This window comes from Copadichromis virginalis, linkage group LG13, assembly GCF_057382275.1.
Source record: "Copadichromis virginalis isolate Kocher_CV1m ecotype Utaka linkage group LG13, C_Virginalis_male_GT1.1, whole genome shotgun sequence".
Taxonomy (NCBI): domain Eukaryota; kingdom Metazoa; phylum Chordata; class Actinopteri; order Cichliformes; family Cichlidae; genus Copadichromis; species Copadichromis virginalis.
Genome location: NC_140630.1, coordinates 9,353,132 through 9,365,233, shown reverse-complemented (window position 1 = coordinate 9,365,233; position 12,102 = coordinate 9,353,132). Strand labels below are relative to the sequence as shown.

Below are 12,102 nucleotides of genomic sequence, written 5' to 3'. Positions count from 1 at the left end.
GAGGGAACAGTGGTCTTGAGTTTTCAGGTTCACAAGCCAACTCTTATTTGAGATAGCAGGATTTAACGTCACACGGGTTATGATCTCTCCAGTACATCTTATTAATAAAGGGACTTGGCTTTAAATTATTCCCCGAATTCTCAGGTATCTTAAATCTTACAAGGATTTAAAAGGACGTTTGTTTACTTTTAAATTTTGATTAAGCTTATCACATGGAGGCATATTTCCTCAAGTTTTAAGTGTCAGTGTGGTGATCGCCTTCTTTCAGTGTCAATGACAGATTTATTTTTTTCATCATATTTGCACACATTATACATTATGTACAATTTTCTTTCATACATAATCTCAGTTAAGAGGTAAATCCAAGCTAAGCTGTAAGGTTAACATTTTGTCTTTGAAATTTCCGAATATTTATAATGTGCCTTACTGCTTAAGTTCAAAAGGGATCAGCAATGCAGGCTCATTCTTTTGAGTTCTTTTTGTTACTGACTTCATTTATTTCAGTTGTTATTGTGCTTTGTTTGCACAGAGAATAAAGGGACTAAATTGTACTAAGTAAAAATCATTGTAAAATTCCTCTTTCAAAACATTTGAGAGAAATGTTTTAAATCGCTGTGGTATAAAGACTGTGTAAATCAGATCTTGTGTTGGGGTATTATTTCTTTATCTCCTAGAACACCTTTCACATTAACTAAGAATAATGTGGTTTTACATACTTAATAATTTTAAGTAGCTCAAAGTTGCCTAAAAACGAGCCCTATGCGACTTAATCTGCTTTCTCTCCCATCATCTGCCTCCTTCTCAACCTGGCATCTTCCTGTCACACCAACCCTCTGCATGTCTTCCTTCACTGCACCCACAAACCTCTTCTATCCTCTACTTTTTATTTTTGCCTCTTACGTCATTTCCAAAACGCTCAGCCTGAGCTGTCCCTCTGATTATACTAATTTCTAATCCTCGTCGCTGGTAGCATCCTCTCAATCCAATTTCCTAAAAGACTCAAAAAACTTTGAGTTTTCAGCCTTGACTTGTTTTATTCTAAAGATTAGTAGATTACATTTGGGGACCAGTCATACATTTGTGAGGGTTTAGAGCAGGGAAAATGCCAGTTATACTCATGAGAAAAAACATGGGGGAAAAAATGGCAAACAAATTAGTCAGGTTAGTGCACAGGTTAACCGTTTTGTCTGCTTTTAACCCTCAATTCCTGCACCCATTAAGTCAATTCTCTATAGTCACACAATTGTCCTTAAAAGGTGATACTGCTTAACTAAATATACGTTTGCCTGGAAGTGAAAACATGGAAATATCATTTAACGCCTCTATGTTTAACTGCTATTTTTTTAATGCCACTGCACTTTAACGTAATTGGCAGAGACGTTAAGCACATAACGTCTTTTAATCCAACTAGAGAGCGGCTGGAAAGGTGAGCCCTTCACCTGCTGCTTACTGCAAACCTTTAAGAGCGGAGCTGTCACTCATTCCTGATATCTCAAAGTCAACTAATGATAGCAAAGCAACAATAACGACAACTGCCTTGTTTATGTATACTATGCTAATTATTAATGAATGCAAAGTCTTGAATTTTAAATGCGCATTTTCCTTCCCTTGAAAAGCCACGATTAAGTTATGCGTCGGGAATTACCGATCATTGAAGCTTTCTGCAGACATTAAAGCGCATATTAACTCGCCGGTGTGTCCGACAATGGATGCTGATATTTGTGCCCTATAATAAACTCGTTTACGTTAACTCGTCGTTGTGATGCTGTGCAACGGCGGGTGCGCGCAATTACGCAACACCCCCGCCTGTCCTGCGAGCTATAACCGGATCAGCGTCTCCCCTCAGCCTATCCGCGCCTGCAGCCAACCTGACACCGGCCAGCTCTCAGGTACGACGCAGTACACGATATAATGCATGAAGTGGACTTTATTTTATCGATTTATTTTTTGATGCCAGCAGTCAATTATCTGGGCCTGTTTTTATTTTTAGCGGTTCTGTGTGTGGGGATACTGTGATGCAGGACAGGCGGCTGGTAGTTAATGCGCATCCAGGCTTCAGTAAGCGGGCAGATAACAACATGGCGGAGGGTTGACATTTCCGTTAATTCCTTCAGACATTAGATTTAGTGCAATACTTTAGATTTTTCTGAAGCTCCGCCCTCTGTTTCTATAGGTTTATTTTTTTAACCATCTTTTAGACGTGAAAGCGCACTGCGGCAGCCGCTGTGACGTTATCTGTGAAGGATGAGTTAAACGCGCGCATGTAGATGACTGTCCTTGCCCTAAGTTCACCTGAGCAAGATCATGTGGGGATACATATTACAGTTGGATTAAGATACTTGACGTTCAGCCTGCTGCAGAGTGCATTCAGACTAAATATGTCACACGGGTTTGGTTAAACAAAACTTCGCAGTGCATGTGTGAAGCCTAATGTTCAGGGTCATCACCCCGTCACCCCCACAGTCTTTAACAGTACCTGTTTCCCTTTGCGTGAACCTGTGCACAGTGCACTGCAGTGTCTGAGTAATGGCTGCTACACTGTTAGTAGACTAGACCTGACAAAATGGTGGATTCTGGCTGGGAGGGAAGCTGTACTGAGTCTGTGGCTGTGAAAAAGAGGATGGTGCTGTGAAATATCATCTGAGCTACCTGGATGTGTTGGTGCACAGAGTGGTGAGAACAGGAGAAGCATGTGGATGTGAAAGAGGAGAGCAGGGGTGTGGATGGATGGAGGGATAGAGTAAGAGAGGGAGGAGTGTTGTGTGTTCTGTGCAGTTCACTGATATCCTCCCTAGTCCTCGGAGTCTTCTGAGATGCTAAAGAAAACACGTACTGACAATCAAGAGCCTTCTTCTTAGCAAATCTGAGCCCAAGTTACTTTCACTTTACTCCTTTGAGCAGTATTTTAATGTAATTACAAATTCTTCCTGCACCAGCTGAGATTCCCACTCCAGTATTTTTCCACCTTGAATTTCTGCCAGCATAATGTTGAACCCTATGGTGTTTAATTACACAAACAAGTCTGGGCTATTTTCCACCATCAAATAATATGTTATTCACTCACAACAAGCCCATTTCACTATATGTCAGTCACAACAGCTAGTTCATCAATCCATTGCTTCCTGACTGTAACTTAACCCTGGCTTTAGCAGACAGACTGCCTCGTGACTTCTGCCAGCTCCAGTCATCATGGGAAAGGAGAAACTCCACATCAACATCGTGGTGATTGGCCACGTGGACTCTGGCAAGTCCACCACCACAGGCCACCTTATCTACAAGTGCGGAGGCATTGACAAGAGAACCATCGAGAAGTTTGAAAAGGAAGCTGCTGAGGTAAGGAGACGGGAGAGGAAGACGACCTCTTTAACTGCCCGCCGCTCTTCACATATTAAGGCAGAAGCCATGCGGATCAAATAGAAATTGACACAATAGAAGCTGTTTGAGTTTTATATAATTTAAAAGAGATTAAATTGTTTGCAAAAAAGTCTTGAAGGTTAGTGTTGCTTGTGTCCCAGATGGGGAAAGGATCATTCAAGTACGCCTGGGTGCTGGACAAGCTGAAAGCTGAAAGGGAGCGTGGCATTACCATCGACATCTCACTGTGGAAGTTTGAAACTAGCAAATACTACGTGACTATCATCGATGCCCCGGGTCACAGGGACTTCATCAAGAACATGATCACCGGGACCTCTCAGGTGTGTAACATGAGGATGCTAGGCCACTATGAAGTATATTAGCTTCTGTATTGCATGTTTTAAGGTGCTTTTGCAAGCTTGTGTACACAAAGTGCATCACTTGCTATTACATTGAAGTATTTCAGTTGCCATTAGTGACTATCGTAGATGTTGAATTTGGTGTAGAAATTATTACAGTACATTACATTACAGTATTAGCATCCAATAGTGGTAGTATTTCAAAGTTACTGAGGAATCCTACTAAAGCTGCATCCACTGCATTTTTAGGCAGACTGTGCTGTGCTGATTGTGGCAGCTGGCGTGGGAGAGTTCGAAGCAGGTATTTCCAAGAATGGACAGACTCGGGAGCACGCCCTCCTGGCCTACACTCTCGGAGTGAAGCAGCTCATTGTGGGAATCAACAAGATGGACTCTACGGAGCCAAACTACAGCCAGAAACGTTACGAGGAGATCGTGAAGGAAGTGAGCACCTACATCAAGAAGATTGGATACAATCCTGACACGGTTGCCTTTGTACCCATTTCCGGCTGGAACGGAGACAACATGCTTGAGCCCAGCCCTAATGTAAGTACTAAAACAAAGCATAGTTATGCAAAAGCCAGGATGTGGCCCATCATTTGAATATTCATTTGTTTGACTGGTGCCGTGGATAGAAAGCTGTAGCTCAATACAGCTCTTGGACAAACTCAAACATGATCTGTCAAAGAATCTAAAGCGAACTTTTTCTCTAATTTCCCTTTCAGCAGCTATAGATATAAATAAGAAGTATTTTTCTTCAACATGAATCATAGTGGTGTTAGCTAGGGAAAAAATAAAATGCAACTTTCTGCTAGTTAAATTAACTTCTTCATAAGATCAAGACGCGTCATTCATTCATTTAAAAAGTGACAAAAAATGTCCTGGAGGTTAAGAAACCAATAAAATGTTCTGTTATTATTTTCATTTAGAATTGAAATTATTACTGTATAAAATTGTGTATTATTATTTTTTCCTTCTTTCCTCTAGATGACATGGTTTAAGGGATGGAAAATAAATAGGAAGGAAGGTAATGCGTCAGGAACCACACTACTGGAGGCTCTGGATGCCATCCAGCCCCCCACCCGTCCAACAGACAAACCTCTACGTCTTCCCCTGCAGGATGTCTACAAGATAGGAGGCAAGTGGTGTACAAATAACATATGGATAAACTTTTAAGATACTTTGGGAATAAAGGATAGTTATGACATTTCAAAACATGGAAAACCACATACCTTTTTCAGTAGAGAACTGAAACACTTTTAGTTTGCTTTACTCTGCTTTACTCTGACCTCTTTTGCAGGAATTGGAACAGTCCCCGTAGGTCGTGTGGAAACGGGATTACTGAAGCCTGGAATGGTGGTGACATTTGCCCCTGTCAATGTGACTACCGAGGTCAAGTCTGTAGAAATGCACCATGAGGCACTGAGCGAAGCCCTACCCGGTGACAACGTTGGCTTTAACGTCAAGAACGTATCTGTCAAGGATATTCGCCGTGGCAATGTTGCTGGTGACAGCAAGAATGATCCACCACAGGAAGCTGCCAACTTTACTGCTCAGGTAGATACAAGATTTGGATGTAAAAAATCCAATTATAGTAGAACGAGCACATGCCTTAAATTCATCTCCATCTAATGTCAGAACTATTTATATTCTCAATCCTCAAGGCAGATAAGAATGTGTTCAAATAAGACGACAGCAGAAAAACTAGAAATAAAAAAACAAGAAAGCTTTTTTTGCGGTTATTAATAAGGCACTGATGTTGTCCCTTTGCTTTGCAGGTGATCATCCTCAACCACCCAGGCCAGATCAGCGCAGGTTATGCTCCCGTGCTGGACTGTCACACTGCTCACATTGCCTGCAAGTTTGCAGAGCTCAAAGAAAAGATTGATCGCCGCTCTGGCAAGAAGCTGGAGGACAACCCTAAATCCCTAAAATCTGGAGATGCTGCAATTGTAGATATGATCCCTGGCAAACCAATGTGTGTCGAGAGCTTCTCTGAATATCCTCCCCTTGGTGAGTTCAAGTAGTTCCTAGAGTTTCAAGAGCTTCCCTCATCAAAAGGCATCGTGGCTCCACTTTGAAGTCATGCGATATTTTATGATGAACTCAAACGTCTTTTATTCTTCTTCACTTTGCAGGTCGTTTTGCGGTGCGTGACATGCGTCAGACTGTGGCTGTCGGCGTGATTAAAGGTGTGGAGAAAAAGGTCTCCACTACTGGTAAAGTCACCAAGTCTGCCCAGAAGGCCCAGAGGAACAAATGAATGTTGTGCTACTCTGCCGACCCCAAGGTCTCCCAAGGCAGGACATCAGTCATCCAACTTCATCCTAGAATTGGCTACTTCAACTTAATAATTAAAGACTGGTTAATCATCACAATGCATCGCAAAAGCATTCGAAGGAAAGAAAAACACTTAGCTCTTTAGTCCTTGAGGCAGCACTCCTGGTTCCATTTCAGTGGTTAGATTACCATTAAGTACAGTGTAACATCAACATGTTTCAAATGTGTGCACTGTTGATTCGCGTCATGGAAACCCTATTCTGTGCTATTTAGACATCTAATAATTAGAGATACTGCAACCTATCACCTCTCTAGTTCAATGGAGTGTAGGTTCTGAACTCTTTACATGATATTATATGTTGTCCTGCTTTTAGTGTTTGTTTGCAACTATATGGCGCTCTCTAGGAGCAAGGAGTCATAACTGTGTCCTTCTGTGTAGTGGAGTAGTAGAGAATTTGTTCTGTTTAAGCTTTAAAAAGAACTTAAAACAAAAAAAGGTCAAAAATTGTCCTCCCAGGACTCTAGTCCACATGTGGACTCTTAAAGCACTTTGATTGGCATTTTGCTAATTTTGCACTTGCACTTGTAGTTTAAATTGGCATAAGCTATAGCACCTTATTGTAAGATGGCATGAGCCTCTTTGTAACATTAAACATATTTCAACCAAAATGTGCTGCCTTTAGCAGTTTTTCCCCCCTTCTGTGTAAAGCTGTGAGAGCAACAGTTGTGTTGAAGTTTAAGATTCTTAAAATATGACACAATATCTGCAATACACCTTTCTATCCACAAGATGTAGCTATTGATATAGAAATAAAAGAGAAACTAATAAGAATTTCAAACAAAGATCAAGTTTATAAAATTGCAGGCACAGTGCTGTGTCGGCACCTTAGAAGGCTATAGCCTCACCCTATGGCCAATAGCAATCATCCAGGAAGTAATAAGCCCAGCACTCACCGAGTGATTGTGCTATTACACAATACACACAGCATAGCGTACGTGAGGACTACATGCAATAGGACCTGCAGAAAAGCTTTCACTCACAGTTTACATCCGGTGAGTATACGTCAAAGGCTGAATCAACATAAGGGCAGGGTGTGGCAAAGTAAAGGGGTGTGTTCTCATACAATAAAAGGACACACTAAGGATTAATCTTGGCAGACAAGTTTCATTCATTACACTGTCATGGCTGGGAGAGGGAAACCGCGCAAGCTAAACAGTCTCGACGCTGAGTGCACTAAAGTAAGTTTTCCTGATTTAACAGAAGGGAAGCAGAGTGAAAAACAAACGAAACAGAAACCAAAGAAAGCGGAGCAGAAAAATCCAAACAAAGCTGAAGAAAAGTTTCCTCCTGACAGTGCCAGAGGAGAATCTCAACACAGCAGAGCGCAGAGAACTTGTGCGACCAGGACCAAGTCAACAGAACAACTTCCACTGGAGAAACTGGAGAAAAAGGAAATTCCAAAAACCACAAGAACAAAAAGATGTTCTGACAGGACAAAATCACAAGGACTTGAAGAGGAAGTAAAGCCAGAGGGTACCAGAAAAACAAATCCACGTGTTAGGAAGGCCAAACCATCAGAAATGACTGAGATACAGCTAAAAGATCCTACAGAGGATTCTGTGGACACTGTCAAAGCAAAAGCCTGTGGCACCAAGCCAAGATTAAGAGAACAACTTGATGCAAAGATGCAAAATGAGCAATATTTTGAGAAGATATCAAAGGCAGCGCAACAGACTCCAAAGAATACAAGAAAGGCTTCAGAACAGACCACAAAAACCGAAATATGTGCTGGCAAAGCCAAATCGCCACCAGCAAAAGCCTGTGGTGCCAAGCCAAAAGTAGAAGTACAATCTGCTGTGCAGGATACAAAGGTTGCACCAGGAAAATCTGAGGACTTAAAAAGGAAAGACATGACCGAAGAAAAAGCTTCAACAGATTATATCCTTAAGGAAACTCTGAAAAAAATGAAAATTAAAATGATTGACAAAACAAACGCAGCAGAAGTCATAAATGCGATAATACGAAATATAATCAATCATTTAAAACAAAATACATTAAGCTTTAATGACGTACAAGAACCCCTAAAAACAGGAAGCTACTATGAACATCTAAAGGTAAGGTTTTACACTCTGAGTTCCCGCAATTAACTCAGGACAGGATTTGTGGTCCAATCTGATGTATGACTTGTATGTTGCACAGATTTGTAATCCCGATGAATTTGACGTCATGCTGCCCATCTTGGTTGATCGGGTGAAACTTGCACCATTTGGAACTGATGGCGCATTTTACAGTGTGGAATTAAAACGTGGCCAGAAGAATCTGGAAAGATTTCTAGAAAATGGCATTTTATCTGCTACCAAGATGCTCAATGAGTTCAGAGAAGAAGTGAAGAAATGTGTCAAGAATTTTACTGGTAAGTATCAAAGTTTAAGTTAGTTTTAGTGAAATTTCAATTTTACAGTAAAAAAGGGCCTGAGGAAGAATTCAATTTGACAAGGCCTTTAATTTAACATGCTTATTTATCTATGCTTTCTATATTGTAATGTATTAATATACAGCATCCAGTACCATAGAATGTCTGGAGTTAGGTTTTGTTTGTTCTTTCAGGATGGAAGGTGGACAAGAAGAAAAAAGGCTGTCCAGCAGTGACCCTGACCACACATGTACAATCAGTCCCAATTTCGCTGGATGTTGTTCTCTGCCTTATGGTTAAATCAAGCTGGCCGCCTTTCACAACCCAAGGCCTTAAAATAGAGTGCTGGCTCGGGCATAAAGTTAAGCAAGATTACAAGCGAGAGCCATATTATCTGGTCCCAAAATATGAGGGCAAGGGTACAGTGGAAAATGATGGTGTCCGTAATAAAGGTAAGTTTAACCTCTCTCAATTAGTGAATTAAAAAAAAAAATCATGTGATTGTGAGCCACTGAACGAAATAGATAAAGTTTTTGTTAACTGCAGTAGAAGTGAGAAAGGACACAGTATTATAAGACAACTGAATCCTGGTTAGAATGTTTGTGGCTGACATTGTTGTCAGTGTTGTGCCAAAAAGTCATTTTCAATGTTTCTGTGCATTTTCATGTGTATTACCGTTGCTTACGTTGGTAAATAAAATGTAGTCAACAGGATTTATGAAAGGGTAATATATAAAGTAATGGCATAGGGTTTCAGAGGGTTTGGCAGTCATATCGTAGCTACGGTGTAGGTTTCCCACTGAAGCAGAAATCCCCTTTAACACTTGACCAATGTTACTACAGTTCAAAATGTGCAATTTTCATGATGGTATAAAAAGCTTAAAATTTCCCTGTTCTCTTCCGTCATCTCTAACATACAGATGTTTGGAGAGTTTCATTCTCTCACATTGAGAAGGCCATCCTGAAAAATCATGGATCAAAGAAGACTTGCTGTGAACAAAGTGGAGAAAACTGCTGCAGGTTAGAACAACATGCTTATTAAACCAAATTATTGCTTTCTGGTAGAAAATGAACACAATGGCAAAAAAATTATTCATCCAACCATGTGGTTTGTTGGTGTTTGGTACATGAGTCTATTAATTGGATAACTACTTGTCTTATTTCTTATTAATGAGCAATAATAGACATTTAAAAGCGAAAACGTCTTCCAAAATGAACTGCTAATTAGTTTCCATTTTAGAAATTGCAATGTTTTGAAATCTGTTAACAACAACAGAAAGAACGAAACCCTTTCATTGTATTTATGCACCATATTAAATTAAATGTTTTAAAGAAAGCGTTTTCTTAAATGCAAAAATATATAAATACTTTCAAGTACAAGTTTTATCTCCTTGACGAGGTAGATTTGTTGTGCATTCATGTTTCCGAATTTTTGTGCATCTGTGTGTGCCTATGTGTTTGAGGTCAAGCAAAGAGCGAGTTTGTATCTGTAGGCCTTTAAAAGAGAATGTGGTGGCTGCAATAAAGAAAAGCGAGAATATCAGCATTCCATAGTTGATGGAAAGTTTGATGCATACTTTCTGTGCTGCTGAAAACAAATGTTATAATGGTGCAGGTGTTACTTAATAGTAATAATAATTCAGTGTCCAGAGTTTTATTGGCCCATGTACATTTTTATTGGCTTGTGAAAAAGCGTTTCTTCATATTCTCAAATATTAATGCAATTTAATTAACACATCATTTTATATCATTTCACCTTCAATCTGATAAATGTTGTGAAAGCCCTGAAATTAATCTGATCTAGTAAACCTCATGTCCCCCCTTTGCTTGCTGCAGGTATCGGTTTCATGTACGTCGTCAGCCTTCATTAAGCTGTATAATTTAAACATGGTATCAGGCTAAGTTAACAGTTTGTCTGCATGTTTTAATACAACTTCTGGAGGCTTACTGCAGATTCATGTTAAACTTTGCCAGCGTCATCATCATTGCAGCTTTTTGTGTTATCGATGCTTTTGTTGAAAACTGGGGGCCTCATAGGTTTAGTGTCGGCAGACTCTGTAGTCGTTCACTGCTCCTAAATACAGTTCTATTACAGGTTTGCTTTTTGTCACAAATGCAGCTGACATGCCCGCATTTCCATGGTGATAAGGGTGCGCTACAGAGTCGTGTGTTAAACAAAGCATCGAAGCAAAGATTTTTTTTTTATTATTCAATTGCTGGATGAATCATTGCAGCTCTATATTAAACACAAACACACCCCTATATCTCCATCTCTAGACACTTATATCCATCCATTTCTATGCACATATACCTATCTCTCAACTCAAGAAAGTAAGCAGACTGAAGAAAATGTTTGATACGTTTAAGGATTTCTTACCTAATGTCATGTTGTGAAAGTTTAATTATCCAAGGTCCCAAAATCTCTGTATCTTTCTCCTTGCACACAGAAAGTCCTGTCTGAAACTCCTAAAGCACCTGCTACATCTGCTGAAGGAAAGGGATTCTTCATTTGACAAGTTTTGCTCTTATCATGCCAAAACTACACTCTTACATGCCTGTTGCTTGCGAACTGATGACAACAAGTGGAGAGTCTCAGACCTGAGCGACTGTTTCCAGGTGCTCCTGCAGGACTTTGAAGGTTACTTGGAAAATGGTCAACTATGCAACTTTTTCATTCCAAGTCAGAACCTGTTCTCTGGTATTAGAGTTTGCAAAGGTCTGTCCGATGCTATCAGGGAGGAACGCCGGAAAGGCTTTCCTATTTTTAGGGAACAACTTAAAAATGGAAATTAATTAATGCACAATCAAATGCTGCATCCAAATAAACAGAATCAACTTTTTTGGGAAGTCCCATTGTGTTTACAATGCCTCAAATAAGCACAGGCAATCCAGCAACTATGCAAATACAGTTTGTTTTACCGATTTCATTGCTTTAGTTTTAGTTATCTTATTTCCCCTTAATCATATCTGTACAGTTGAAACTTTAATTTGCAGCTTTGAGTTTTGATGTGATTTTGTTGTTTTCTGGTTTGCAACCCATTTGTAAGAAATGTTACTCGTAAATTGAGATTTAGGAGAACAATAACACAAGTACTAATATACTTTTCTTATTACATGTTTCTTTATTATATTCTGACTGAATCCTTAAATGTATCGCTTTATATGGTCAATGAAAAGGTGATGTCGTTTGCTGATTAATAGCTGACATATTAAAAACACATTACATTTGTAAGCTTTGTTAACTGACTTTTACTTTATTGTGAAGCCAGACGATACCTCTTATTTGTAAAATATATACACCTTAGAATGGCATCTTAACTGGGGCTGAAAAAAAACGTAGTGATTGAGGACAATAAACGCACAATTTTTCAGCTTGCTTACAACAAGTGCTGACAGGCTCAGTTTTTGCACTTCTATTTTAGATTTAGCCATCAGACTGGCATAACATAGCTGACTCATTAAGTTTTGAAATACACATTTTTATAGGAATGAACAGCAGTGTTTGTGCTTAGATTTTCTTATAAATCAGATCTCCAAGTAAACTGATGTGGTCAGCAGACTAAACATCTTGAGCAAGTAAAGCAGACAAGCTGTTGAGCTTAACGCAAACCATCACTTCCTGTTTGACAATTTTTTTTTCCAAAAGACCTGACTTTTCTCTTTTTCCATGATATTATTATTTCCCCCCCAAATTAT

At 39.6% G+C, this 12,102-nt stretch overlaps 2 protein-coding genes across 3 annotated transcripts; both read left to right on the top strand.

Annotated features, from left to right (window-relative positions):
• Positions 1-1,637: 1,637 nt before the first annotated feature.
• eef1a1a (eukaryotic translation elongation factor 1 alpha 1a) lies at positions 1,638-6,662 on the top strand. 2 transcript variants are annotated; one of them, XM_085477163.1, is made up of 8 exons: positions 1,638-1,889; positions 3,150-3,333; positions 3,516-3,695; positions 3,963-4,259; positions 4,701-4,851; positions 5,014-5,270; positions 5,492-5,726; positions 5,852-6,662. In XM_085477163.1, the coding sequence occupies exons 2-8, from the start codon at positions 3,190-3,192 to the stop codon at positions 5,974-5,976; spliced, it is 1,389 nt and encodes a 462-aa protein (XP_085333289.1). In that variant the 5' UTR covers positions 1,638-1,889; positions 3,150-3,189; the 3' UTR covers positions 5,977-6,662. The 2 variants fall into 2 exon arrangements, with proteins under 2 accessions (XP_085333289.1, XP_085333286.1); XM_085477160.1 differs by having other exon boundaries at positions 1,639-1,889; positions 3,153-3,333.
• A 72-nt stretch (positions 6,663-6,734) lies between these two features.
• cgasa (cyclic GMP-AMP synthase a) lies at positions 6,735-11,204 on the top strand. Its single transcript, XM_085477158.1, has 5 exons — positions 6,735-8,108; positions 8,194-8,407; positions 8,602-8,859; positions 9,327-9,426; positions 10,854-11,204. The coding sequence occupies exons 1-5, from the start codon at positions 7,176-7,178 to the stop codon at positions 11,197-11,199; spliced, it is 1,851 nt and encodes a 616-aa protein (XP_085333284.1). The 5' UTR covers positions 6,735-7,175; the 3' UTR covers positions 11,200-11,204.
• The last annotated feature ends 898 nt before the right edge of the window (positions 11,205-12,102 follow it).

Excerpts from the sequence above, each read along its gene's own strand:
- eef1a1a (XM_085477163.1), top strand. The coding sequence starts at position 3,190 with ATGGGAAAGGAGAAACTCCACATCAACATCGTGGTGATTGGCCACGTG. Across the intron at positions 3,334-3,515 it reads TTGAAAAGGAAGCTGCTGAG|ATGGGGAAAGGATCATTCAA; the intron begins GTAAGGAGACGG and ends CTTGTGTCCCAG. Across the intron at positions 4,260-4,700 it reads TGCTTGAGCCCAGCCCTAAT|ATGACATGGTTTAAGGGATG; the intron begins GTAAGTACTAAA and ends TCTTTCCTCTAG.
- cgasa (XM_085477158.1), top strand. The coding sequence starts at position 7,176 with ATGGCTGGGAGAGGGAAACCGCGCAAGCTAAACAGTCTCGACGCTGAG. Across the intron at positions 8,408-8,601 it reads ATGTGTCAAGAATTTTACTG|GATGGAAGGTGGACAAGAAG; the intron begins GTAAGTATCAAA and ends TTGTTCTTTCAG. Across the intron at positions 8,860-9,326 it reads TGATGGTGTCCGTAATAAAG|ATGTTTGGAGAGTTTCATTC; the intron begins GTAAGTTTAACC and ends TCTAACATACAG.